The sequence below is a fragment of the Opisthocomus hoazin genome, chromosome 18 (genome assembly GCF_030867145.1).
Source record: "Opisthocomus hoazin isolate bOpiHoa1 chromosome 18, bOpiHoa1.hap1, whole genome shotgun sequence".
In the NCBI taxonomy this organism is placed as follows: Eukaryota; Metazoa; Chordata; class Aves; order Opisthocomiformes; family Opisthocomidae; genus Opisthocomus; species Opisthocomus hoazin.
The window spans coordinates 15,558,798-15,586,550 of NC_134431.1; the positions used below are offsets into that span (position 1 = coordinate 15,558,798).

At 45.1% G+C, this 27,753-nt stretch overlaps 1 protein-coding gene across 1 annotated transcript in view; it reads left to right on the forward strand.

The window, feature by feature from the left end:
* The window catches only part of CDH4 (cadherin 4), a 461,186-nt gene that overhangs the window by 339,910 nt on the left and 93,523 nt on the right, over window positions 1–27,753 (forward strand). The window contains exon 5 of the mRNA XM_075438458.1: window positions 20,227–20,382. Coding sequence (XP_075294573.1) covers window positions 20,227–20,382 — 156 coding nt within the window. The remainder of the gene's footprint in view (window positions 1–20,226; window positions 20,383–27,753) is intronic.

Sequence of the window (27,753 nt, forward strand, 5' to 3'; positions counted from 1 at the left end):
TAATCCAGTTGCAAGTGACTTTATAAAAGTCTTTTCATCCAGCCATATTATTCATTAGTAGCATTTTGGTGTTAGGAAAGCCATTAAGTTAGATAAAAACTCTGGGCATCCTGTAGGGCAACAAGCTCAAGCATCCCTGGAGATCTGATTTCAGACTCCAAATAGATTAGGTCTCTTGCTCTCTTTGTGTATGTAGTTTACTCTTGAACATGAACTGTCTGGCTCTTTATTTCCTTGCTGTGTTGTTAATGTGAAAAACGTTACATGAACTTTCAGCATTGTCGGGATAAGAAACTGTTACCAAGAGAGCCTGGGACTACTCTCGGAGGTGTATTAGAAGATCAGACTGAAGGCTTTTACCTTTCGACTGTATCTATCCTGTTCTGCCTGTGTTTAATGGTCCCAGCTTTCATGATCAGAAGAACTTCACCAGCTGATCCATACTTTGAGTTAGTTCAGATTGAAGGTGCAGAAGATGAAGCAAACAAGAAAGCAGCCCAGATGCTTTTGGCACGATCTGACACCACGCCTGGTCAGATGTAGATGACCAGATGTTCCAGGGCACGGGAGATCTCTGGTTTTCTTTTGACTGTCCCGGCGTCCTGACGCGATGTCAGAGCACAGAGATGTTCTGGCTCTTGCTGCTGGGGAGCTGTCTCCTCCCATTACTCCACTGGATGATTTGGAATCCATGACCCTTTTCCCATGAGTGTGATATCCACACCATCAAACACACGGGCTGTCAGAGCCAGATGTTGCCCCGAGGAAAGGGCAGCGCAGTAGGAGGGAAGGGGGCACGCGCTGCTCAGGCACCCGCATATTCATCTGAGGACGCGAGGTGTTGTCGTGGGCTTTGCCAACACTCCCCAGCTGGGAGCTGGTGGGCTGGCGAATTTGATCCAGGTGATACAGTGCTTAATAGTTGCAAAGAGCTGGTGCTGCCATATTCTGAGTTAAAACAAGCCAGCAAGCTCCGTGCTGGCTCGGTGTTGCTCTCCGGTAGGAAGCTGGGAGGAGCAGGACAGGGAGGGATGGATGTGTTTGCCTTCCCTCCCCTGAGAGAAGAAAAAAGGCTTCTGGCTTGGGTGGTTTTTTTTTTTTTTTGTGTTGGCTTTAACTTTATGGTGGCATCTGTCGCTGGTGAGCAGTGGGAGCTCTGAAGTGCTGACCAGCTCTTTTCACAGCTCTTTAAATAACCAGAAAGACACACAAACTAATAAAAAGAGGAGATGAGAATCCATATTAAAGGCATTAATAACTTGAACAGAAGTCTGCATTTAAATAATGTTTCGAAACATACTGTCAAATTTTTGTTTATCGTATGGGTTTTGTAGCCCAACCTTTTTTCCCCTGAAGTCCTAGGGACTGAAGTGTGCCAAGTCACGCAAGTGCGGGTCTACGTTCAAGACTTTTTTATTAAACTTCTCAGGAGATACTGGCACTCTTCTGTCACGACTGCCATTGGAAACATTAAGAGCCTTGTACAAGTTAAAATTTAATTGCTAGCGTAATTAATGTTTATTCTCTTGCAGAACTTCTTGTGAATGTGTTTCTGTGGCAGGACAAAATGTGAATAGAATTGAACAGTCGGCATTCTTCTCATCAGAGATAATGGATGTTTGTGTACCTCATAGCCTTTGTTGAAAACTATCTTGTACCTGCAAAAAGATACTGCTTAAAGAATGAGCAATCAGATGTTTCCAAAGCATCTTCTAACTCCTTTCTTGTAAACAGAATTCTTTATTGAAGCAAATCGTTTATTAACAGCATTTTCCAGGAAAACAAATTTGGATGCCTCTGTGCTGTGGGTATATGGCATCTCATAGCCCTCACTGCACAAAGAAGTGTTTTGAAAGGATCTGCTCTGAAAAAAGCAAGATCCTGTGACTACATAAGTGATAATTGTATATTCTGTGTATCATTTCAATTCTGTTGCTAGAACAGTATCTTTGTGTGAGTGCCTTCACACCACGCCTGTCTCTGCGGTATCCAGGAACCTCGTGAGAACCTAACATGGGAGTAGACTTTTCTTAATCAAATCCATCTACCAGTTTCCAAGGGAAACAAGCAATTTTCCCCCATGCTTATTTTCATACTTTTGCACATCGTACACACAAAAACATTTCTGCTAATTTAAGAATTATGACAGTTTACCCCTTCTTTCCTTCACACTACAGCAGCAATACAGTTTGAGTCACATCAGTAGCATTCCCGCTGACCGAGATTATAGCTCAGCAGGAAAACAAGTCATTCCAAATTGTCTCCTGGCATAAACATTTTGGATCATTTTTATATTACGACTGAAAGGGGAAAAATCTTTGGTTTCAGACTTTTTTGTGCTCATGTCATGTGAAAAATGACAGGGCTTTTATTTTTACAATGAACATTACTTTTGCTTCTTTTTACTGCTTTAGCAGTAGCAACTTTTAAGAAAAAGAAAATACTGTGGTTTTAGTATGCTGTTATTACATATGCATCTGCGGATTAAAGGCTCCCTAGGTACCTATTGATACAGTAGACTATAACAGCTCCTTTGGAGTCATGTCAAACTGTTATAATCAACCCTGTCAGTGATCCACAGATAATAGGACATTAAGAGATGCTTGTACCGTATCTTTCGATCCCAGCCGCGGTTATCTGAAGCAAGGTGGAGGTACACACTCCTCAGCCAGTGATCCAGTTGCATGCTCCGAGGTGACCGCTGAGGCGACCGCTTAGCTGGGAGCAGCGCGGGGGAAAGTGATGAACAGCTTCTCCCCTGGTTGGACACTGCAGTTTAAAATGGCAGCGCAGCTGGAGAAAGAGCTCCCAGCAGCTGCTGCTGTGCTTTGCGTATGTGCTTCTCGAAGGGTTTTCATGAAGGAAGGGTTGTGTGGAAAGCCTTGGGCCCGGAGTCTTTGGTGGACAATGTTCTGGCTCCTTTTCTAGCAAAAGATCTGGCGATCAGGGCTCTGGCAGTTTGTTGGATGTTTGCATTTCCATTCTTCTCCTGGTGGTAATGGTGGTGCTGCGATCTTCGTCTGTCCATCCAAAAAAAGAAATATGTATATGGGCGGATTCTGGTACTTATACACTTTGAGCAAAATGTCCCATTGAATGTTGATGGAAGAAGGAACTAGATAGGGTGGAGCATTTAAACCTAAAATCTTTCTTCCTTTAACTACTGCCTCAATTTTTCTCAACTATTGTGTGATCAAGAAAGCCAGTACAGCCTCTGCTGCCATTCGAGCATGGCACAAGTGACTTCAAGTGGAATTTGTCTGTTTAGCTGCTAAATGTCTTGAATGAATGAAAGCTCGGGAAGTATAATGTTGGAGTTGAGAACAACACAGTGCTGCTGGTCCCTACGAGCTATTTAAAGTGCTCTCTCAGTTTAGCTTCTTTAATAGGAAAAAAAACCCCTTATTTCTTCCACAGACTCAATACTTAATTACACCAGCTCTGGGAAGAACCTAATATTGTGAAAGGTAGTAAAGTCTTGACCCCTCCGATATTCAGGCCTGATCTTTCCTTTATAAAATTTAAAAGAAGAAATCCCTTTTATACCTCTTAGACCTTAAGGTTCGTGGGTTTTAATGGATGCCTGGCTGTCACATAAATGTATAGCTTTAAAGACAACAAAATGTTCAGGCAGTAAGAGAGAGGCTAGTTTAAAAGAATTGCTTGTGTCATGAGTTCGTACTCATCCCTCAGAGAAGATGATTAGATCCTATGAAGACAAAAGGATAAATGATACATTTTGTAGTGTGGAATTGAACACTAACAATTTTCCAGGGAAGACGACAAAAAATATCTCCTCTTTCTTACCAAAAATAAATTCGAGTGGAAAGTAAAACTAAATTAGTGTATATATCTATACATGCACAAAACTGTGATGTTTTTTCTCCACTGAAGTTAGTAAAGGTCTTCCATGGCTGCCAGGGGAACCGACATATCTGTTTGTGAGTCTCTGGTACCTGTAGCTGGACACACTTGCTGTTGTCAGACTCTACTTTTTCGCTGGTAGCTTCGCTGGATTTTGACCATTTGAGATGTTTGATGTTTGTCTCGGGCAGAATAGTTTCAGAAAGTTTTGGCTGAAACATTTCTTTCATCTCATGCAATTAGAGTTAGACTTAAATGCATTTTCTCATTTTGATACTTGCTTGTTTTCTGTGTTACAGGCTGTTCCCCAGCCCTTTGAAGTTGATGGAAATCTGTCCATTAACTTCAATAGACTCTGGTTTGTCCCTAATCGATAGTAATTTGATTAAAATAGCTCTGAATGTTCTGGATCCCTGTGGGCACTGCAGTTGTGCTTTAGGTTGCAATAGCTCCCAGCTTTTCTGTGCACAGTCAGTTCTGTTTGCCAGGGCAAGGGAAAGCAGAAGCAGACAGGCGAACCTCACAGTTATCGTCATTCTTGTTAAATTGTGGTGCACAGGTTGGAGTTAAGTTAAACCCATACTGTGCGATGGGGATTTGAGTGGCTGAATCCTTCCACAGCCCGCTTTCTGCAAGCAGCAGGGTTATCCTGGTACAGAATGGGGAGGGGGTTGCATTTTCTTTGTTTTCCATTTTTTTTCTTCCTCCTCCCAGCCAACAGGCACACAAGGTTAGCAATGGTGTCTAAGACTGCTCTTACTTTAGCTGGTTCAAGAAATTCACGGGCCTAGAAAAAACAATAATGTTTTATTATACGAGTTTTCTTACTGCCCTCGAATTTTCTTTGTGTTTAGACTACAATACTTTAAAAATCGCAGTGTCTTTCCTTGCCTCTGCCTGCCTTGAAAGAGCTTCTCCCCTGGAAGGTGGCGTTGGTCTCCTGTGGCAGAAAGGACACCTTGGGTGTTTCATCCGTCCTGCCCTCTGAAGCTGAATCACCAGCACCGTATCCTGGTCGGCCACGGCTTCGTCTGACCACATCCCAGATATCACGTGGTCTTTCTGCCGCCTGCCCAAGTAGCCAGTGAAACCGTTCTATACCGACTTCCCGAGCCATTGGGAAAACTCGGATCAGGCGGTCAGAGATGCTTTCTGTCTGATCTGTTGTTTGTTCACCATCACCCTGAAGGTCAGAGCCTAAGAGCTGGTGTTTCTTAGGTTGCCGAGGGCATCTGTTTCTCCTTGGGTGCTACCTGAATGAATGCTCACAACCTCCCATTACTGCTTACCCTGCACTGGTGCACCAATTTCTTTTCTCAATTCCTGTGTCTTATAAACGCAACATGGAAGTGAAAGAGGGGAAAAACAGCAATGAAGCTCTGCGCTGAAATTGAAGTTCACAGTCTGACACAGATGCACAGAGCCTTCCACATCAAAGAGAATTGATGAGCCTTGCACAGGCAGGTGCCCCGGCTCAATCACAACCTAAATAATCCTGAAATTCAGATCAGAGTCTGTCGCTGGGGTTGCTGCCATATGTGGCCACTGCCCAGCTCTGCCTCCCACGCTGCGGCGGGGAGTTGGGTGCGTGGAAGCACCGACCTGCAGCGCGGTGGGAGCCCTGGCACGGAGAGGCAGCCGGCAGCCAGAGCACCGCTTCTCAGTGGGGAAGGCAGGTTTTGGAGTCCTGGGGCCTCGGGATCAAAGACCCACGGAAGTGACAAGTGTGGCGTGTCACAGTGCACCCCCAGCGAGGTGATGTGGGGCGCAGCGTGGATGGCTGCCCATGCCACGGCTTAATTAGGGGAGAAACACTGTCCCCCAGTTGTGGCCTTGAACCAAATGGGAAGAGGTAAGGGGGATGTCATCCTCCAAATCAAGAGACGAGCAAGAGCACAAATCCCTGGGAACTGGGCCATGGAGGGAGTGAATGAGATGGCCTTCCAAAGCGACTCTTACTTTGGTAGTCTTATTAAAAAATATATAAAAATAAGCTGCAACTATTATGCTCAACACAGCATTTTAAAAGTTCACATGGTTTTCAAGCATACCCCGCTAAGCACAAACTATGATTCATTTGGAATTTGCTAATTAATACTGGCATGGCATTGTCCCCTGCTGTTGCCCAACTTCTTGCTCGAGAGAACTTTTTCTTTTTGAAGAAAAAAGAAAATATTTTTTCTTGGAACAGTAAGGTGCCTCTTCAGAAGTGAAGTCTGCCAAGGCAGAACAGGAAGGGGGTGAAGTGTGGGGGATTTTCCCTTTGCTTTCACTGAGTTCTTTTATCATGTGTAGCACAAGCCGACTCTTTAGTAAGGTGATGACCAAAAATAGCATTGCAAGAAATGCTAGCTCCTCTCTCATCCCCATCTTTAAGTACTAAAAGCTGGGGAAGAGTAAATCATCATTTATACTCCATATATTGCAGCAGGCGAAATGATTTTGCCTTTTTTCTCTCTGGAAACTAACGGATGTGGAATCTTTCAAAAAGTAAACCAACTCCTCTTAATACAGCTCTGCATATAGATATTTAGCAGCTAAGCACTAAATCCATGGAATAGGGGGAAAGTGCAGAAGTAGTGGATTAATATATAAAAGGATGCTTTTTCCCCTTCAAAGCCTCCTTAAGTGCTGACTGATGGAATAAACCCTGAAAACTTTCTCTGTGCTAATTGTCATGTTCCCTGGCTTGCAGCCCATTTGCTGTCCGTCATTCTCTGCAGTTTAAGAAGTTTCACATAAGAGCTTTCTTCTTCTGTTTACAGGCATGCCATGTAGCGTATTCAAAGCCAGGGATGGTTCAGAGGGTCAGGAAATCTTCCTCCTGCTTCTTATTAAAAAGAAAAAAAAAAGAAAAAAAAGCCCTGAAGATTTAGAGTTTGAAGAAACATCATTCCCCCGCACACATCCAGCTACTCAAAGGCACAAGAGCCAACTTTGAGCTTTCCTAGAAATAAACATGAAGCCATACCCCGCTCTAATCACCACAAAAATACGGGGTCAGCTTGTCAGCCCGTGGAAATCGGTGTAAAGCCACTGAACTAAAAGAAGCCGTGCTGATTTACACTAGCTTGGAGAGCAAGGCCTGGCTTTAAAAGCAGCCGTGTGATTTTGCTACATGACAGACTGTTTTCTTTTAATTTCCTCTGATAAAAAAAAAAGATGCTGTATGAAATAATAATAATCTGTTCCTTTTTAGTATCACCATTTGGGTATGTATGGGATTGGTAGGGGAAGATGACCTGTAATTCCATCCCAATTAAATGCCGAAAGTCAGCACTTCACAATTCTTTCACTGGTGGATTATTTTCAACCCTCGCAGTTCCCGCAGGACCTATTCCCTGTGTCATTATCAACTTTTTTAAATTGAAAGTACTATGAAGGCAATTTCCTGCCACCAGTGACTTTCACATCGCTTTCTCAGGGCCCTGCAGCCTGAGAACAACCGCTACGACTAAATCTGTCCGCGGCGGAGGATCGGGTGGAGTGAACTGAATTATAAAAAAAAAAAGCTCACAAATTTTCTATAAGAAATCGTTTTCCTTTACTCACTGCTGATGGCTTTAAAGGTCGTTGGAGACCACCACGTTTCAGGTCCCCTCTTGCTGTTACCAGTCTCCAGCAAGCCTTAACAAAGACACATGTACTGGATGGGATGGATCTGTAAGACCTAGAGGGCATCTTTCTGACTTACAATTGAACTATAAAATCCAACATGACAGTGGATATAGCGAACAGACCAAAGAGCCTGAGAAAACACAGAAACGTTGCAAGAGCTGAGGTTTCATTTGTGCTTCAAAAGAAGAAATTAAAGCAGGGTTTCCCAGCTTTGTTCCTGGAGGGCTGCTCGCAGGAGCGAGGAGCAGGCTGGGTGCTGCGCAGGGAGGTCGTCTGCAATGCTGCACCTTTGCTTTCAGTAAAAATCCCTCCCAGGGCTCATACAGAGGCTGCAAATGACCCGTGGCTGCACTGTGGGAGGCCAGAGCCAGGTTTTCTGCATATTCATAGTGAGATGTGCAGCAAGCCCTAGAAATAATTTGACTTACATTTCAGGTGCTTTGGCAGGAACCCAGTTGCACTGATGATCTGGTCCTGATTTGCCGGTGTTTAATATCTTGAAATGTGTCATTGATGCTGTCACATGCACAGAGGAAGAAACGTTTCCTTCCAGTCTGTTTTACTTACTGTACTAGTGTGTGTTAGTGGTAGCTGTACTTGACTGAGAGTAAAAGTTACGGCAGAATTGTGATTTGGGATTGGTAGTACCCCTTTAAATAAAGCCCAGTGTGCAGACTTCTGCATTTCCTACCTTATTTGGCTGTTCCCAGAGACTGCTGCTGGTCCTTATTCTCAGTATTGCCAGAGATATCTCTATTACACAGCTTGGAAAACAAGCAGAAGGTCGGAAGGCTTCTCTGTGCTTGCAGTCTTTCTCTATTTTACTCCTCCGGCAGCGACTGATAGACCCAGCGGTGTGGAACAAACACTGCTCCCGTAATTAACTGCTGCCTGTTAGATCTGCAGGTAACACGCAGCTCTGGGGCTGGGAGGGGGGGTGGTTGGCAAACCAGAAGTGCACGCAACAGAGAGATACATCAGTGACGTACAGATGCGTGCCGGCTCCTCGTGTGGGTCGCCTCGATGAAAGTATTGATGGGCATATTGAGGATCTCCAGTTAAGAAATGGAGTTCGACCCTGCCAGTTGCATTTACAGTATTTTGCTAATCTATTCTTTCAGACATGACAAATAGCGTATTTCATTGTGCTGCTTTATTGATCGAAGGAAAGATTCGATTTGACAGCAGTTTCAGAAAAGCCTTCAAGTTGTCCAAGATGTGGTAGAATTATTAACTACCCTAAGCTGACATATGGTAATTTAGCGTTTAATGTTTGCCCTGACACGCTGAGGAGTCGTCATGCCAAGTTACCAGCTGATGCCCAGAAGTTGAGGAGTACATAAATAATAGCTGAAATAGTTTTCTGGAGCCATGTTTAGTTTGAAACATGCAGCCTTCGATTGGTTGTGCGTTACAGTTGAGCTTGCTCTGGCAGGGCGGCAGGGGCTGGAACCCCGCTGCACTACCCACTACTGTTGGAAGAAATTAATACCATTTTGCAACTTTTTGCAGCTGTATTTGTACAACTTCATCTTGAAATAATTTTGGTTTCTGTGCCTAGGCTTGTAATTTTTTCAAGCGTGTTACACAGTTGGCTGTACATAATTATGTCTTACAGCCATAAGCACTGGCAATCTGCTTACCTAAACTATTCCGCTCTAAAGTTGCCATTTAACTGATGGTGAAGGAATTTCATGTAATTTACTAGATCTGAAATTAAATTATCAATTAATAGTACTGCAAAAAAAAGTTACACAAGACATTCAGGATGTCTGTCAGAGTATCTGTGGTGAAAAAGGCAGTTGAGCATCAGCATCCCAGATCAGACTGGACTCCGCCATCCTTGTTAGCCAAGTCCACCAAGCTGCCAGTTCGCACAGAAAATCTGTGCCAGTGGTTTGCGCCGCGCACCTCTTTGTGGAAGTGCTGAGAAAGGCAAATGGCGTCGGCAAATTAACCCATCCCCCCCCCCAAATCATTAGAAATAGGAACACTTCTCATTGTCAGCCTCTTGAGATCCTAGAAGGTAACCGGTCCCTGGAGCATTAATCAAGCTCCGGGCTGCCTCGCAGCGCGTCTCGCCCGCGGTGCACCGGGCTGTGCGTGCCGACGCGGGCGAGCGCAGCCCCTGTGATGCCTGGGCAGCGTGCGGGTGTGTGTGCGGGAGGATGTCTGCAGGTACCTGCGCGGGACTGCGGCTGCTCAGGGACCGGTTCAGGCGCCTGTGCTTTGCGCCTGCTGCGAACAGGACGTCTGCGTGAGCGTGGTGGTTGTTACTGGGGGTTTTGGGGGGTGGGAGGTTTGCAGTTGCGTCTGTGGTTGCAAGTTTTGAGGACTGTTACTGGCTTTGGGGGGTTAAATTAAAAAACTGAATGCGCCATAGGTGGAAGTGAGATGTAAGAAGGCTCTGAAAGATGTCAGAAGTGACTGCATTATTATTTTTTTGAGTATATGGGGCCATGTCAAAGCAGGCCTGTCTGCCTCTTGTGTTAAAGCATGTGGACAGGAAACACATCAGTAAGTTACATGAAGAAGTCTAACATGATTTCAAGTCAAAGTAAGCAGGGGTCTCAGATCTAACCCACACAGAGGTGCGGTTAATGAAATAGAAAAACTTGCCAAAAATTCAGCCCTGTGAATTCCTTCCAAACGAGCAGAGTTCAGCTAGGTTTGAAATTTCCTAGAAGGCGATCTCCTGTCCCTAACACACAAAGCCGATTTGTAGAAATGATGGGTGTTCGAGCCTGAGGACGCCCACGCCGGAGGGGAAGGCACCTTTGGGAAGAGGGGCCCGGATGCGGGAGCTGCAGCTGCCGGGGGGACCCTTAGCAGAGCCCCTGAGCGGCAGGAGGGTGAGACAGGGCGGCCGGCGCGGAGGAGAGCTGCCGGGGCGCGGGTGCGGGGGGCTCGGCGCGCGCAGGTGGTGGGAATGCAGTGGGCGTGCACGCAGCAGTATGTGCACATCGCCAGGCTTTAGCATGGTTGTGTGGGGAGCAGGTCCATGGTCTCTGTAGCCGTGCACATGCAGCCCAGGCGTGGACGTGTGGACGTGGCGTCGGACCGCACAGCGTGGGCTGGGCTGCACGTGGCTGACGTCTGCCTGCTTGCTGTTACCTGTCCGGGTTTTCCTGACCACAGAGTTCTCACGGTGCCTTGCTCAGCAGTTGGTTGAAGGAAAAATGCAGCGCTGGGACGTCCTGCTTAGCTGCTGTTACCTGTTGCAGAAGGAAGCATAAGTATTCATCCCTGGGCAGAATTTGGCCGTCGGGGAAAAGTTATGGAGGATCCGACATGTTGTCTGAATAATACGTGAGGATGAGTCCTAGGACCAAAGTAATCTCATACTGGCTTTGTTCAGTGGATAGAATCATAGAACATCTCGGGTTGGCAGGGACCCATAAGACCTGCACTGATGCCCGCTAGCGTTGCTCCTGTGGTGCACAAGAACACTTTCTGCCTCCTTACATGCAGTTGGTGTTTCCCTTTACTGATCATTGAAATAACTTCTGTATACCCTGTGCCATGTTATGTACCCTACAGAACAAATGAATGGGTTTGCTTTTCCTATAATTAAGCTTCTGAGAGAGGCTTTGAGGGTTGCAGAGCTTTAAATCCTGCTCTGCCAGCATCCCAAAGTAGTGTCTCAAACATGAGCCTCAGCAGATTTTGTTCTCTGAAATATGCACACTAGAGGGTTTGATTGTTGTTTCCTATTGTTAGCTATTTGCAGACAGGTCCAGAAGCTTAATTTTGTGCTGAGATTAGCGTTCGCAATCACAGCACCACTCCTCCGTGATCAGTAATATCTGTGGGTGTCGTGGAAAATGTGAATTCAGTGCATGGCTATAAATGATTGGGAAAGCCAGAGCTCATTACAAAAGCAAACGTCGTACTAAAACTAATTATATCCCTCAAGTCTGGGAAAAACTCCCTTCATGAGGACACAAGTGTGTCTGTTCTCCAGTGAATACATTTTCCCTGTGTCCAAGCTCTCTGTCCTACTGAGAGGGATGCTGCTTGTGTTAAATTGCTGTGCATCGTTGTACAAAGATTGTTCTTCCCTTGTTCTTCTGCTGTGCAGCTTAATTTTTAAATGCCGTGGACGAGATTTTCAGCTGAAATAAATTTGCATGGCTTTGTTGGAAGCCAGTGAGTCTACACTGATTTATACTAGCTGAGGGCCTTGGTCATTAGTTACAGTGATCAGGTTACTCCGGTGTAGGTCAGTATTTGCTACCCTTGTTTATCTTCTGCACTGAGCACTCGGGTTTCCTACTTAGTTTTACCCAGAAAGGTGCTGGATCCTCTCTCTGGCTTTGTGGCAGATGCGGTGTAAGGCTTCAAAAAGAAATGAGGACAAAGTCCCACTATCATCATTTATTTTTCTTGACTTGGTCTTCACTGAGGCATAGCTGTAGCAGACAGCAGTAGGGTCAGCTGCAAGAGGACGCTGCAGGATGGTGCCCTACGTAAGGAGAACAGTACAGAGCCCTTCATATATAGATCATGAAGAATAATCTTTTGCCTGTCACAACTTCTCCAGCACAGGAATAAGAACAGTGTGTTTTGAACACTCAGATGTATTTTCTTTGACCTTTTGTCATGGAGCATCCTCTACAGCAGCGGAGGGCTGGTGCGTCTGGTTCAAATCCCAGTTACGTGGTATCAGGCGCCTGTATCTTGCGCAGAATGAACCAGCCTCAGTTCTTCAGGGGCAAAACTCACCAGATAGTAGCACATGCAACTCCACTGGGATGCCTGCAGTCACTACACTGAAGAATCTGCTGTCTTGTAAGAGAGATAAGAGCAGTAAGAATGAGTTTGCTTCTGCTATCAATGTTCTGACAGTGATAAGACGTTGGTCACGTGGTGGTATTCTGCTGATGCGTAATAATCTTCTCTTCCCATCAGAGCCACTCTCCTCCCTCTCACTCACCTTACCACAGTCTGAAGCACTTCCACAGTGGAGTACTTGAAAACTGAACTGGCTGCAAAAGGCCTGAAGAAAAGCACATGTTGCTTTAGAAATTACTCTGCCGTATCAATTACCATTAGCTGTGGAAGATCCATTAGCATTGGCCAGTTCCTCCTACAGGCACATTAGCTTCTTGACCTTCATAATAGCAAGTAATGAAAATTGCTTAATTATTTAATCATGAAGACCATGCAACAAATTGCAATTTACTGAGTTTTCACTGGTAAAGACAGAGACCTGGCAGGGTGGGCATTGTTTTAGCTGCTGTCAGTCCCAAGTCACCACTCAGAAACTTTGGCCCAACTGGAGAGTTACACCGAGGGCAGACTGGCTGCACAAATCCTGCCCACCTCAGTCTTCTTGTGTCCGGACAACTCTTGCTAAAACATAAATTCTTTGCTGTTTCAGCAGGTAGGAAAGCAGAGTTAAAATGCAGCAGGTCCTGAGCCTGGTTGCACTGCTGCACACCAGCAGCAGTATTCTGTGCTTGCAGCATCTCATCTGATCATGTACGAAATTCGGTTTCCGAGGCAAAGAGATTGTTATTTTGCTTTTCTCCCAAGCAGAATAATGGTAGTTTAGTATTGGACCATCAGCTGACAAGTTCATTTTCATCCCGTACTTATGCATGGGGTCACACACGGTTATCGGCCATAATTGCAGGCAGAAATTCTTCTCTCCCACTGCATTACCATCTCCTTATTGAGCCTCATTTATATTCTCCTGTTCTCCATCTGCTCGATGTTACACTGCCGTCCAGGTAGAGGAGAAAAACCCTGGTAAATAATTCAAAAAAACCTGTAAGGGAGAGAGGGAGTGAAGACTATCAAAGCTGCCGATGGCCATGGGGGAAGCTCCGGAGAAATGCATCCACGTGGACGTAGCTGCCCGTAAGGGAGCTGCTGTGCTGGAGGACAACCCTGGGGCAGAAGAGCCGCAGGAGAGCCAGAGGACCTGTAAAACGCTGGGAGCTTTCAGCAGCTGAACACGTGGTGAAGTGCCTGGGCCCAGCGCTGACAGGGTCAGGGCAGAGGAAGGAAACTCCTCCTGGTACGGAGCAGGCGAGCTGGACGGGGGACAGGTTCCGCAGGCAGCAGAGCACGAGCCGGGCATCCACCGAGAGATGGTTCTCTTTTGGGTTCAAACATTTTGTAGTCTCATGTCTCTCTGTAATGCAGGCTGCATCATCAGTTACATCAATAAGTTAAATGACAGCTTTAATCTCTCTGCCATACTAGTTTTACTCTGTTGCATAATCAAAATGCATACGTTATAAATCACTTTGCACAGATTTCCACTGGAGCAGAGAAAGATTGAACCTGACATGAGAGACATCCAGCCATTGGGACAAAGGGAACTTTTTTACAGCTTGGCTGTGGATTTGTGCTTTAGAGAAGAGGAAGAAGCTTAAGCTCTTGCATAGTAGTAGCTAAATGATGATTGTAACTGCAGGAAGAGTGGCATTCATCGCAGTGAATCTCAACCATGTCAAAATCAGGCATCTAGTCTAAGCGTAGTCCTTGGTTCTGTCTCTACAACATATGGAAAGAGAAAACCACTTCTTCCAGGAAATTTGATGCGTACTTAAGCGTTCAGGACAGGAGGATGGATTTCAATCTGGAAAGGCTTGCTTGGCTTCTATTTATCTGGCTATCGTAGACCACATACAAAGTTTTTGGAAAGTTACGTGTGAGATGACACCAGTCCCAGACAGGGGAAGGAAGAAACCCACCGTTACAAATATAAAGAACATTTCCAGCCTTTCTCACCAAAAGAAATCTTTTCCTATTTAACCTTGTTTGTGAATACCACCACCATGGGAAAGTTAGGTCAGTTGATGGTTGTTTTGTCCAGCGGTGGACAAAGACTTGCAGGCGGCTGTTAAGCCCAGTGTTGCAGTTAGTGGAAATATTCCTTTTATTCAAACATGATAGCTGCCCTTGCCATGTGAAAGCATCCTCTTTGCAAGGCGCAGAATAGATGGTTTTCTCTAAGACAGCTGAAGTATTTTGGAGGATCTTGTCTTTTTTTTCTTTCTTTCTGGGGAGTAGATTGAGATCATTGGCAAGTGTGATAAAAGGGGGCGGAAGTTAAGAAGTATCACCTTAACCTGCTCAGGTCTCCAAATCTGTCCTGATTTTTCTCTGTCCATTTGACTTTTGCACCTATTTGTTGAAACCATATGTGATTCTTTAAGCAGCACGCAGTAATTTGTTTGGAAATACAGGGCTAGAGAGGTGTCTCTTTACTGGCTTCTAAAGCAACTGTGAAATAACAGTTAAGAACTTTTATACAAATGACTCTTAAACATATTGCAGATTCAGTTAAAAATAAATAAGTCAGTCCTTAGCAAGGATTTCAATAAGCAGTAAGAGTAGCTGGATTAAAATATTTCCACTAAAATTAATGAGCCAATCCTGGAATGCTTAGACTGACGCTTAAGTGTGCTCGTTTAAAGACTTTGAATATGTTTGCCTGTCTGAATTTCCATGGAGCATTCTGAATGCATGACAGATTATAGCCTTCAATTATTTTAATTTGGTTTTCTTAATGGGCAAAATAGCTAAGAGCTTAATAATAAAAGACACTTACTGCTTATCATTTACATTATTTTATGTGTTCATTAATAATTATAATAGGTTTTATAAAAGGAAAAAATCAAGTCTCCCCAGGTCATGTTAGTGCAAATGTTGCGTAGTATTCTATGGGAGATTTGGGAAATGAAGTATTTTTTGAAGGGCAATCTTAACTCCATACAAGAGCAAGTTGGAGAACTTCAAAGGAGATTTATTTTATAGTTTGCTCGGTGGATAGAAAATGCAACAGAGTGTAAACGTCCTGCTTTGCCTTCTCTAGATACATTCCCAGCCACTTACTATACCATCACACGGTGATGGGCAGAACCCAGACCATGTACAGCTCAGTAAAATCCTTTAAATATAGTTTATTAGGTACAGGAATACTGTTGTTACAGCCCCGTCTTCCCTTCTGTAGGCTCAGTTGTCCTTGTCTGTTCAGCCATTCCTTACACACCTGGTTTCCTCAGCTTCCAGGCATTTCCTTTACTGCTATCCAAACAGTCTCCATTGGGCTACTTTTTTCTGGCAATCTCGTGCTCCAAAAACCGTGTAATTTATGGACTCACTGGTGTCCTTCAATCTGCTGACCATACAGCTTTCCATAGTCTGCACTGCCTCTGCTCCTGGCGCAGGAGAGTTACGGGGATCTGTGGTGCTTCTTGTCATCTGCTCAGATGAGGGGGCTTGTGGATTCAAAGCCCCGCAGCGAGACATGGGAGTGCTGAGAGCACGAGAAGGATGGGGATCAACAGGAGCAAAACAGGGTGATAAAATCTGGTACCTCAGAAGAGCTCAGCATCTGAAATTTTGCTTACCAGTAAAACTTGCAGGATCAGTTTAGCTACCTGGTAAATCCTGATGGAGATGCACAAACCCGAAGATTTTATCTGTAAAAGCAGGATGCAGTCATATGTCACAAGCACAGGCTGCTTTTCAAGCCCATCTAAATGTGACATTGCTACAAAGGAGAAAGCCAGCTCTGAAGGGCTTAGCCCTGTATTATCTCAAGAGTTTCAATGCTCATTTTCACACATTTTAGTTGTTATATCAGAACCTGCAGTGCAAAATACCCACCTGTGAAACCGCACCGATTTCTCCTGTTCCTGTGGTTACTCTGTAGAAAAGAGAACTGAGTCAGGCTCTTGGCCTTCTGGCTCTGAGTTGCAAACGTTGACGGCAGCCGGTGTGCTCCGTTTGGGGTGGTGCATCGATGCTTCGAGCTCAGACCCCTCCGCAGCCCCCCCGTAACTGTTGGGCTGCACAGCTGCTGCGTCCTCGCTTGCCGCAGCCGAGCAGAGGTCTGGCAGTGCGAGTGCGGTGCCTGGCTCCGGTGCGTGTTCCCTCGGTGGGTTTGCTGCCTGCTCCCACAGTTCCCAGGTGGTCTGTTTGTATCTGTCTGCGCAGGGGAGGATACTCAGCATCCCAGGGTTCCCGCGTGGTAGATTTCACCTGTGTTCGTGAGACAGGATAGGATCAGGGGATCCCATCTTCCACTGTAATTTGCCATTTTATCTGGGATCTTTTCCTTCACCACTGTACAACCCAATCTAAGGTCCGTACCAGAAGGGTTTTTTTAGAGAGTAAAAGCTGCATACAAGCAAATTCCTCTTAGAGCAGTCATCAGCCATCATCATTCATCTTGCTTATGTCATCATACGCAGAGTTGTACCATGCCTGGCGCTGGAGAAGCTCAAAGCTCCAAGGGTTCTCCGAGTAAAAAATGTATAAACGCAGCTAAGGGAAACTATCCTTCTGCCATCTGTTCTGTAACCCAGAACCTGCATAACTCTTCACTGCATTATAAAGGAGAGATAAATGAAAAAAAAAAGGTGTATGTTTTTCAGTCAGAAGATTCTCGTACGGATATGTTACCATCTTCTTGCTTCCCAGGTGTAAATGAATGAAAAAGCAACTCTCTCCTGAGCCAGTAAATTCCCCTAACCAGTAATTTTTTCTCCTGATCTTGAGAATAGAGGGTTTTTTCATTATTATTATTATTATTGTTATTGTTACTACTGTTATTATTATGGTAAACTACTCCAGGAATGGTTTCCACAAAAGAAGTAAACCTTACGTTGTATTCAGATAATGTTCTTAACTTTTCAATGAGATTTACTAAATTGCACCCTGGGAATTATGCAAATAAAACCTTTGGTCAAAATGTTACAGGCTTACTCTAAAAAAAAAAATTTCTTTTTTTTTTTAAATCTCATTAAGAGTGCTAAAATTACAAATTACATGTTCCGATACAAAAGCATGTGCTTTTGTGCGATGAATATCTCCTTGGTAGTAATACGCACTGTGCTTCGCTGGCAATGGTCTTTGCAACTTTCTGTGACAAGTGCTACTTCTGACATGATTTTTCTGAACGCTTCAGTTCCATATATTCTTACCAGAAATGGAATTAAGTACAAGTAATGGGCAAACCATTGTAGTACGGTGGCAATTAACAACAAATAATCAGTCATTGCTGGATATTTGCAACATACTTCCCCCTATCTTTGTTTTGCTCAATGCAGTATACTTAGGTCGTGGATTTTTCGTGGTATAATTGGGTAAGTTGTGTGGGTCTTATATTTCATCTCGTAGATCTGCAATGATTTACATAGAGACAGCTTAGACCCTATTAATGCTAATAAAAGTGCTACAAGGGCATCCTATAGCATACACTTTATTAAACTGTACATAGCTTTCTTAGAGAGCTTCTGTTTATCTGCATTTCCTGAAAATAAAATATAGTGCCTTTAGCACTGAATATTTAAATCCAGGCTCCTTTTCCCAGTTTCTGTCTCTCTCTATGCATTTCTAATGCTTCTATCACGATGGAATCTGGGTACTATATGCAACAGCAAATAGAGCAGAAAAATGTCCATGAAGAACTAGCCGACTCTCCCCTTCCATGAATTGGGTTAAAATTGCTTTCGTTTTAGTTCTTGGAGCAAGACTGGTTTGCCATGTGGTGCTCGTGCTCAGGTCACGGCCGTACTTGAGCCATGTTGGGGCTGGGGCTGGGAGACCCTCCTGGCTCCCGTGCTGCAGTGAGCAAAAAGGCAGGAAAAGTGCAAATACCTTGGGTTTGGGTTTTTTTCCTTCCACCTTTGTTAAGGAGAAGCTTCGTTAGGGATGAATGGCTGGTTTTATCCTGACACATTACAAGTACTTTGGAGCTGTGCAAGTGCATGTTGATGGAGACAAGCACACAACTGTGTGCTGAAGTTACTGGTTTTTTCCTTTTTTTTTTAATTTCTAAGATGGGAACCTCACACTGACGCAAAGCTGGAGGTCCAGCGGTGGCTTCCTACATTTTCACTTACCTTGTGCCTAGCTACAAACACGTAGGTAGTGGGTTAGAGCTTGAACCCCCTGACATGAGCTATATATTTGCACAGACATTCACATAAATTCAATTTTCAGCCCTGTCTGCCTGGCAGGGTGAAAGCTGACTTTCTAAAAGTGGGAACTGTGGACTTCAGTTATTGAACTGGTGAGTTGGTTGCCATCATTAAAACCACAGTTGTGCAAGCAAAGCTTGATTTTAATATACTCTTTTTCACCTATGATTTTGTTAATGAAAATTGGATTTGTACCTGTCTGCTTGGGTCCCGATTCCAAATACACGCTGGGCCCACAAAAACCTGTATAAACTGTTGTGTGCAGCATGAGGGCACTTTCACAATGTCCCCAGTACCTCTTTTAAGTGATTTTTCAGTGTAAGTCAAATCAGTTTTCCTTGGTACTAATAGCCTAAACAAGCAGTGAATCCTGTAGAGAAAAGACAGATGAAACTGTCTCTATTCCCTGACCTTCAGCTCCAGAGGTGTAGGTGCAGCACGAATCAATCCTGGCAGTGTCTAGTAATAACTGACATGATTAGCCATTAACGGCAGCAGACTATTTGTCGGAGGCAGTACAAAGAAAATGGTGTACAAACTTGGTAATGATCTGAACAAAGGCATCAAAGGAGATTCTCAGAGCCAGGGGATCTGATACTATTCGGCACCGACAGGTTCAGCATCTTGTCATCCTCCCGTGTCAGGAGAGGAAGAAATAGTGGTAGGTCACATGCGGGAGGAGTGTGAGAGCAGTCCACAGCCCCGTCCCAATTCCTCTGCCTGACAAGCAAAGCCTCCTCTTCCCTTGGGAAACCACCTTCGCTCCCCAAATTGGGGCTGGCCGGGGGGTGCGGGGGCCTCCAGCATCCCACTGAGCCCACTGAAGCTCCTCCGAGCGTGCAGCTGCTGTAGCAGAGATGCGAACATGCACTCAGCTACGAGATTTCTATTATCTTCCCACTACTTCGTTGTATTCATAGACCTGTTAGGGAAAAATTTATGCACGTCGCTTTTACACTGCCAAGACAGTTTGTGATGGTGGGGGGGGTGGTAATTTATTTGTACCTTGCACTTTCTTTCACGAATAGTCATGCTGTTGCAAGAACTTCCTTCAGCATTTGATCAGAAAATTAAATTTGGGTTTAAAGAGATAGTCAGGGTTGCTAGGACAACATATTAACCTCCTTTTTTTCATTTTCTCAGCTCTGTATCCAAGGTTCATGTAACTCATCGTGCTGTATTCAGTTTGTTGTGTGGTTTTCAAGATGTGGCAGGGAAGGGGTTTCAAAAACAACGTGCCAAACATACTTTTCCTCAACAAATAGTCAAATGAAATGGTAACATCCCACCACGCATTCCCTTGTGAAGGCGGCAGGGTTGGACAAAGCGGGAGCAAACAGCCCTGTGCTTCGAATTTCCTGGAAGTGTCTGTGTGCACAGCCAGAGGGACTGAGAACGGGGTGTGGGAGCTTGCAGACAGTGTTTCCAGAAGTGATTAATGGCTGGGGGACTCCGGGTATGGCTGAACAATTTGGACCCTTTAAGGAGCCTAGGGTTTCAAGAACATGTAAACAGCATTGTTTTGTGCATATAGATTCTTCCATATCTAAGGCAAAAAGTCAGAATTTCAGTGATTCCTAGAGAATCATCATGAATAAAAGAGGAGAAAAATAACTGAAAATACATGGCATACACTTTTTCTGGCTTTTCCCCAAACCTTTGGCGTACAGCTCCCTTGTCAAAATTGACAGCGGCATTACATTTATGCAGCTTTAGGCTCAGATCTTTAAAGCTGTTTAAACATCCATATGGCTTTTGTCCAAACCTTATCGATCGCTGTCTTTGTTATTTCATCCAGATTCGTTCCGATAAGGACAAAGAGATCCATATCAGGTACAGCATCACTGGCGTGGGAGCCGACCAGCCGCCGATGGAAGTCTTCAGCATTGACCCCGTGTCTGGCAGGATGTATGTGACTCGCCCGATGGACAGAGAAGAAAGAGCTTCCTACCATGTAAGCATAAAACATCTTGAGCTTTACCCAGGTTCACAAGCTCAAAGCAAAGCTGTACCAGAATTGCTGGGTTCAAGAAGGGACACACAGCTTTGAGAAGACGGGGATTTTTGTTCAAAATCAGAGCCCAGGTCGCAGTTTGGACTGGCTGCCTGTGTCAACAGGGCCCCGAGGAGCTGGCTGAGCAGGGGTGCTCGGGCTCAGCGAACAGAGCGAGTCTCGGTCTCTCGCTGCCGGAGCAGTTGTGTGTGTGTATGGAGATGCTGCCGTCGTTTCTGCTTTGCTTTAGTGCAACCTGCCCTTGCTAAATCAGCGAAACCGATGCAAAGCAACATTAAACTGATGTCCTTTTCGGACATAGAGCCAGAGTCATTTGTTTAAAAGTGCTACAACTTCATGCTGCTTATTATATCCGTGCAAATTTATGTGTGGACTGAACCCCCCAAAGCCATGAGAAGCCAATCGCTACATTAGCACGTCTTGGGAAATTACTAATTCAAGAATCGTTACTGCAGCTAAACATGCAATAATTGGTATAGTCATTTTTCATTTTAAATCACTAAGAGATGCTCAGGCAGTATGATGGGGGTGTGTCAGATAGGTTTTTAAATATGCAGATAGACTAATATTAAATATGAGGAAATTAATTAAGATTAATTACACTCCAAAGTGGTGCCTCACGCTATCCTAGTTCATAAAATGCGCTACCTGCAGAATACTTGGAGTGTAATTGGCCATTATATTTTGATATAAATTCTAGCCCCTATATTGCACAGTGTAATTGCACAGCAGCCGCAGTCCCACAAATTGCTAAAAAAATGTGTTGCACCTTGCATGATAGCCCAGCAAAATTTCAAACACTTCTGCATCTACGCTTTAGTTCTCTCCTGGAGTGGCTGTGAAAGGTTGTTTCGTGGATTGCTTTGTATCAGCATTAGCCACATCTCTCGGCATCGTAATAGCCGTTCCCAGGGATGCTGTAATGTCAGTGAAACGGTACGGGTCACTTCCACTGACACCATATTCCCCTAACTGCGCCATTGGAGATGCACATTCTGTCAGCTTTATCAGGTATCCAGTTAGCCATGTTGACACAGCTTCTGGACGGCGGTGGAAGGATAAAGAAAATAGATTACCTCTTTAGTTGGGTGGGAAAAGAGATTTCCCCCGGGTAAAAGAAAATCTGAAGGAAAATTATTTTATCCTCTGTGAACAAGAACAATTATTTTGTTTGTGGTGCCTAGGAAAATATGAAGAGAAGTTGTTTTGAAAAAGGAATATTTGCGATACAGCGTGTGTCATCTCAGCATTGTTGATATTGTTTCAGCGGTGCCAGGTTATTATAACAGTGTAGTCAATAATACAATACACAAGTTAACACTTTAGATAAAGTCACTGTGATGTCTGCTAGCAGACACTCACAGTCAAAAACATAAGATGAAAAAGATTTTGTCCTCCATAACAACAAATCGTGTGCCCACTAACAACGAACTTAACCTACCAGTTACAGTGAATTCAGTAAACTGAATTCTCGCCTTGGCAGAGGTGGCTGGGTAAGTCCGCCTCATATGCACCGCAGGGTTTCCAGCCCTTTCTGTTCCTTACGGAAACCTTGAACTAGTGACATCCGCATGTAAAAGAGCATATTCACACTCTGAAGGTTGCAGGAAGATGGAGTTTATAGAGAGTGAATAACTGATAACTATGTTAGGAGACCTTAGAGACAGGAATAGTGAGTGATAGAAAATCTTTGTTAGCAGAACAGTAGAAGGTGATGGAGAACATTTTAAGTTGTAGCTGTAACCAACCTTTAGATCCTTCAGCCTCAATAGCAATGGATTGATGATTTATTGAACCCTCAATTGTTCATTTAGTAACCCTTTACAAAGCATTTATAAATATACCATGTACAAAGCAATGACCCAACCACTCGTGCAGGAACTTACAGTAGGAATGGACAATCCTAGAAACTGGAAGAAAACAGGCCAGCTTCCAGAAAGAAAATACAGTCCAAAGTCTCGGCTGTTGCAGGTTTCAGAGAAGTCAATGGATTTATGCCACTTTGTATAGCTGAGTCTCGAATTGAAAGGAAAGGCAGACTTGGAGCCAGGCTTATACCGAGTACTGGAAAAGCAGTGACTGAGGTGTAGGCTTCAATCTGAAATAGAGAGCTTGGCCATCTTTAAATTGTTTGACATCTGTTGTAGAGTTTTCTTTAGCTCGGATCAGTAGCTTAGCTCTTCAGCTGGGCTAAGGGATGTCGGTAGAGCTGCGAGGCCCCAACCCTGGAAACATTCAGGGCCAGGCTGGACGGGGCTCTGAGCAATCTGGTCTAGTTGGAGATATCCCTGCTTACTGCAGGGGGTTTGGGCTAGATGGCCTCTGAAGGTCCCTTCCAACCCAAAGCATTCTGTGATTCTATGATCCCTGGTCTTCGGGCTTTTTCACCCAGTAGAACACGGGCTTCTCGTCCGATACAGGCTTGCTGTTCTGCCTGGAGATGGATGCCTTTATACAGCTTCAGGTTTTCTGCAGTGCTAAACAGAATGAACTCTTCTCAGCATCTCTCTCACTGTCAGGTGTTGTCCTTGCTGCTTTTGTTCCCAGGTAATCTAAAAACAAATTATAAAGAAAAAAATAATAATTTGCAAGTGTTTGTGAGGCTACATATGAAGAGTTCTGTTTCATTAACTCCCACATTTTCAACACGTATTTTCTTATGCATAATTATCTGTATTGCTTCAGGACTACCATTTTTAAAATACTAGTGTTTCAACTCTCCCCGCATTTAGCAAGCCATTTGTCTGATGAAACCTACTTTTTTTCCTAAGGTGAAACAGACTTTTTCTAATTAGATTGGGAGTTCTGTAGCAGAACTTCCCCTGTTTTCAAGATCATTCTTGAACTTTTAGGGAGGATCATTCCTTGCTTGATGTATGCGGAGATGTGTGTTCCTCTGGGACTCGGTGTCTGCCCCGGTGCAGTGTGTGCTGGCATTCCTGCGTTAACCTCCCAGCACAACTGGCAGTGGGAGTGATCGCAGGTTTGGCTGTATTTTGGCCTCATCTGTTTTCTCATCTGCGCTACAAACCAGAGCACAAACTCTCCAGGGACCGTGCAACCATCCCAGATGCAGAGTCAGCTGCAAATATGAGCGGAGAAAAATGAGAAGGGCTTTGCAGCCTCTTAGCCAGCCCCACGCTGCGGTGCGGCAGTGCATGTGTTGTGTGGAGTGATGCTGCGGGAGCCGCTCCGGCGTCCGTCGTGCCCGTGCCTGGGGACGCAGCCGCTTGCCCCAGCACAAGCACGAGCACATCGCCCCGGCTTGCTGCCGTCTCACTGCGGCAGTCGTGTGTTGTTGCATCTCCCCTTGTAGTCAGCCCTTAATGTTTATTGCATGCCAAATAAGTTTCAGCAGGTAGCAATATTTAATATGCATGAGTTCTCTTGGCCGTATTTAACTGCATTCCCAAAGTCCCGTTTGTGCTGCTGACAGAATTAGTGACTCTGAATGTCTCTTCCGATCCAGACACCGGTTTCACATCAAGCTGTAGTTAGGCCTGGCAAGTACAAGGGATAGTAAATTGGCAGGTTAGTTTTCCAAGACATTTTTCAAGCTCTATTTTCAAAAGACATCAACATAAACGTGTCAGTAAGTAGTCATTGCTTATGTTAGTCAAGTAATGTGCGTTGAGGGGAAGCTTTAAAGCAAGTGCTAATCCAGTCCCAGACACGTGTGTATGCCCTCGGCATCAGATGAAGTACTGTCTCAGGCATGGCTGGAGCAGAGCAGGTGGGTTACAGTCTAAGGAGTTACTTGAAGTGCAAGGAGACAAAAAAGTCTACCATCCCATTAAGGGATACAAGAGCTAATTCCAGTATTTTGAACCAAGTTCTAGTGAGTAATGCCAGCCATTTGTGTCACGATACTCTAATTTGAACTTTTAATCACAATTAAGAGCACACAAATTAGGCATGACATTGTATGCTTATTGCTCAAAGGTTCTGTCACTGATTGATAATGTATATTTGTATTAGTAGCATTAGTGCATAAGTAATATTCATATTTAACACGATTCACTGTGTTGACTTTGACTAACTACCTTCAGATACCACCAGCCTCCAGTGTAATCAATAATCATGATACTGAATCATTTGTATGCCAACAGCTACATTTACACTGGAAACTGTCAGTAGAAAAACCTCAGAGACCTGTGGTAACTGCTGCTGAATATGATAGCAATGATTGTCATACTTCTAAACAATATTTGTTAAAGAATATCGAGCCAGCTCTTTGGCTGCTGTACAGCAGAGCGATACACCAGCAAGAGATTAGCCAGCTACCTGTATTAATTTTTCAGAATCCTCTGCAAGGTATTTCATTTGATATTTTTATTCCTTCTCTACTCCTATCATGTTCTCCATCTTGGGAACAATGTAAATATTTCAAACCAACTTTGTGAGTGTTTCCTAACTGTGCCTCCAGCTAGCCACCAGCTTCCATTTGAAGACTTCTGCATGACCTGTGTCTAGCATGTGTCCCGTGGCCCAGGTTGTGCTCACCAGCCTTTTCAGTGGTGGCTTTTCCAGCTCTAAATTACGTCTGTGTCTGACAGAGCACAGCCATCACCTTTTGTGCCTTGCCTAGTGCCACAAAGCACTCACATCCATCTGCTCCTCATCGCGTCCATCATTCTGCCACCAAAACACCCTCTTGGTCACAGGTGGGAGCAGATGGCAGCCTGAGCCATGGAGCACCACGTTAGACTCACACAAGTGAGCCCTGTTGCGGCATCTGAAGAACTACTCCAGAGTAAAGCATGTTGGCCATCTTGAGGATGCCTCGTTAATACAAGGAGTAGGGCAGGAGGATAAGGGAGGATAAGAATTAAGAAAGGGATATGTAGTATCTGATCTGCCTTGGAGATACAACTTGTTTCCCAGTGGACAGACTGCCCCGCTGGAGTCCCCCCTTCCTTTGCTCCCTCCTCTGGGAACAGTCTCTAATGAGGAAGGGTCTCTAATGACGAATGGTCTCTAACGAGGAAGAGCTCCCATGGAGCTCAGTTGAGATTCAAACCTCTGGCTCAAGCCTCCCTTCTCCCTCTGCTGCGGTGGGCACTGACCACAGAGGAGCAGCGTGTTGTGGAGGGATACGGAGGCGTCAGCACATGAGAATTGTTAAAAGAATACAAACAGAGAAAATTCATGCAAGCAAGCACAGGAGGAAGAAAAGAAGAAAAGTTCACCGAAGTCAGGCAGAAGAGGAGCAGGAGAGAGCAGAGGAGCAGGCAGAAAGGGCAGCAGTAGTAACTGTGCTGGAGAGCAGAAGAAGAGCGGCTGCGGACACCCAGACACCAGCACAGTGCAGGACACAGCGGTGCGGGACCTGGGGAGCGGGTGCCGTCCTCCTGGCTGCCGTCGGTCAGGGCACTGGTGCCCGTTCCTGTGTCCCCAGGCACTGTCCTCCCTCCCGTGACTGGGCTCGGGAGCCGGCGCGGGGCTCAGGGCAGAGGTGACGCTTGGTGCGCGTCACCACAGGCCTGAGATTTCTGCAGCCTTGCTGGCTGAACCTTTTTTTTCCTGTAACGTGTTGGTGGGGACGTGTGCTTAGCGCGTGCAACAAGCAGATAGGCGTGCATTGCTGAGAAATCCCTTACTCCTGGAGATTTCAAACAAAAGCTATCAAATGTAATTAAAAATTTGCAGGGGGAGAGTCAGATCAGAGAGGGGAGATACCAGCCTTGCTCTCTGCTTTATCTCTGAGTGGAACTGTTTCCACTGCTGGAAACGAAGCAAGAGAGAGCCCAGTGCTGCCTCAGTTTGAAGATAATAACTTTAATTTTAGCTCCGAATTACTTTTTTTCAAAGGCGGTCTGACCTCTGACTGGTAAAGTTATTGAATTGCTGCATCTGACGTGATGAGGGGTGGCTCAACAGGTGGGAGTCGAAGCGGTTTGTATGCAGGCAAGCAATGCAGATATTAGGAGCATTACAAATATGTAATGCCTGTATGGCAAACGAAGTTGGATTTCTTCAGTCTTTAAACAAAAAGTTCAGCTTTACTCTCTTTAAAAAAAATATTTTCCTCCCAGCTCGTTTCACATGGCAGTTTGTTCTCTTTGCTTGATTAAATGTTAATCCAGCCCATCCTAATAGCGTGCAGTTTCTTTTGTTAAGCTCTGGCCTTCTGAACGCCACACATGAAGGAGAAGGTTGCATCAATCACAGCACAGCGAGAGCGAAAGACGGAAACCAGTGCTAATGCAATTAGCACATTTATTTGTCATGCATCAGAGGAGCCAGAGACCTCCTTGGTACAGGAGCTCCGACTCCCGGCAGCATCCCGAGGGCCCACGGAGCTGCTGGGAGGGACCAGAGGCCTCGACCCCTCTGAAGGCACGAGCTGGGGTGTGTCGGCGTCGTGCAAAATGCTCAGCGCGGGGCAGTGGGTAGGGCCCCGGTCCCCCAGCCCCGCTCTTCCAGCCAGCCCTCGCACCGAGCTGTCGTCCTCTGAAGCCTTCGCTCTTCGTCCCGCCATCCTCACGGGATGCCACGCAGCCATCCAGAGCGTGTCCCCCGTTTTCGTGGCTTTGTGGAGGTTCAGCAGCGCTCGCTGGGGCTGCGGTGGAGAGGGCTGACGAGCGAAACCTGCAGCACTCGCCGCCAGGCGATGCCTCGCCGCTGCCCCACCGTCGTTGGGGGCCGCGCAGCCCTTTCCTTGCTTGTCTGGGTTTCGTTCTGAAGCCGGCGTCGGCAGCTCCGTTCAGCGCGCGCACCGTTTCGGGTAGCCATCTGTTCCCTTTAATGAGAAAGCTATCCATTTTTTTCACCTGATTACTGATTGCTCCAGACTATTGTTGATTGCTTTGTTTTATTAATTACTCATTTTGACATGCTGTGTCTGTCCCTTTTGTTCAGAAAACAGATGCTTTTGGTTTTGAGCGTTATTACTGATGGTTATTGCTAATAAGATAAAGCCACAGTTCCAGTTTAACGGAGGACTTAACACTGCAGCTCTGGTTATTGTAATGCTTGATCACCGGATATTTTCGTTAAGCCTGAGAAAATTATTTCATTCTTAGTGCCACAGGGGCTCCCACCGTTTGAAGGAAAGGGTCTTTTTAGTGCCTTTTGGTGTACAGAGCAATGGGGTCGGTAGCTGTTGCTGTTGCTAGAGACTGATTAAACAAAGAATAAACAATAGTAATGTTCTGAAATATCTTCGCTTATTAATCCCTGTTCCTGTGGGTAGGAAAGGCTGCAGGTTCCCATAAGAAGCCTCTCAAGTCAAACTCATTTCCTCGCTGTGTTTGGAACTCAGCAAAATTTGCTTTTCAGGTTGTCAGACAAGGTTCATCACATCTTAAA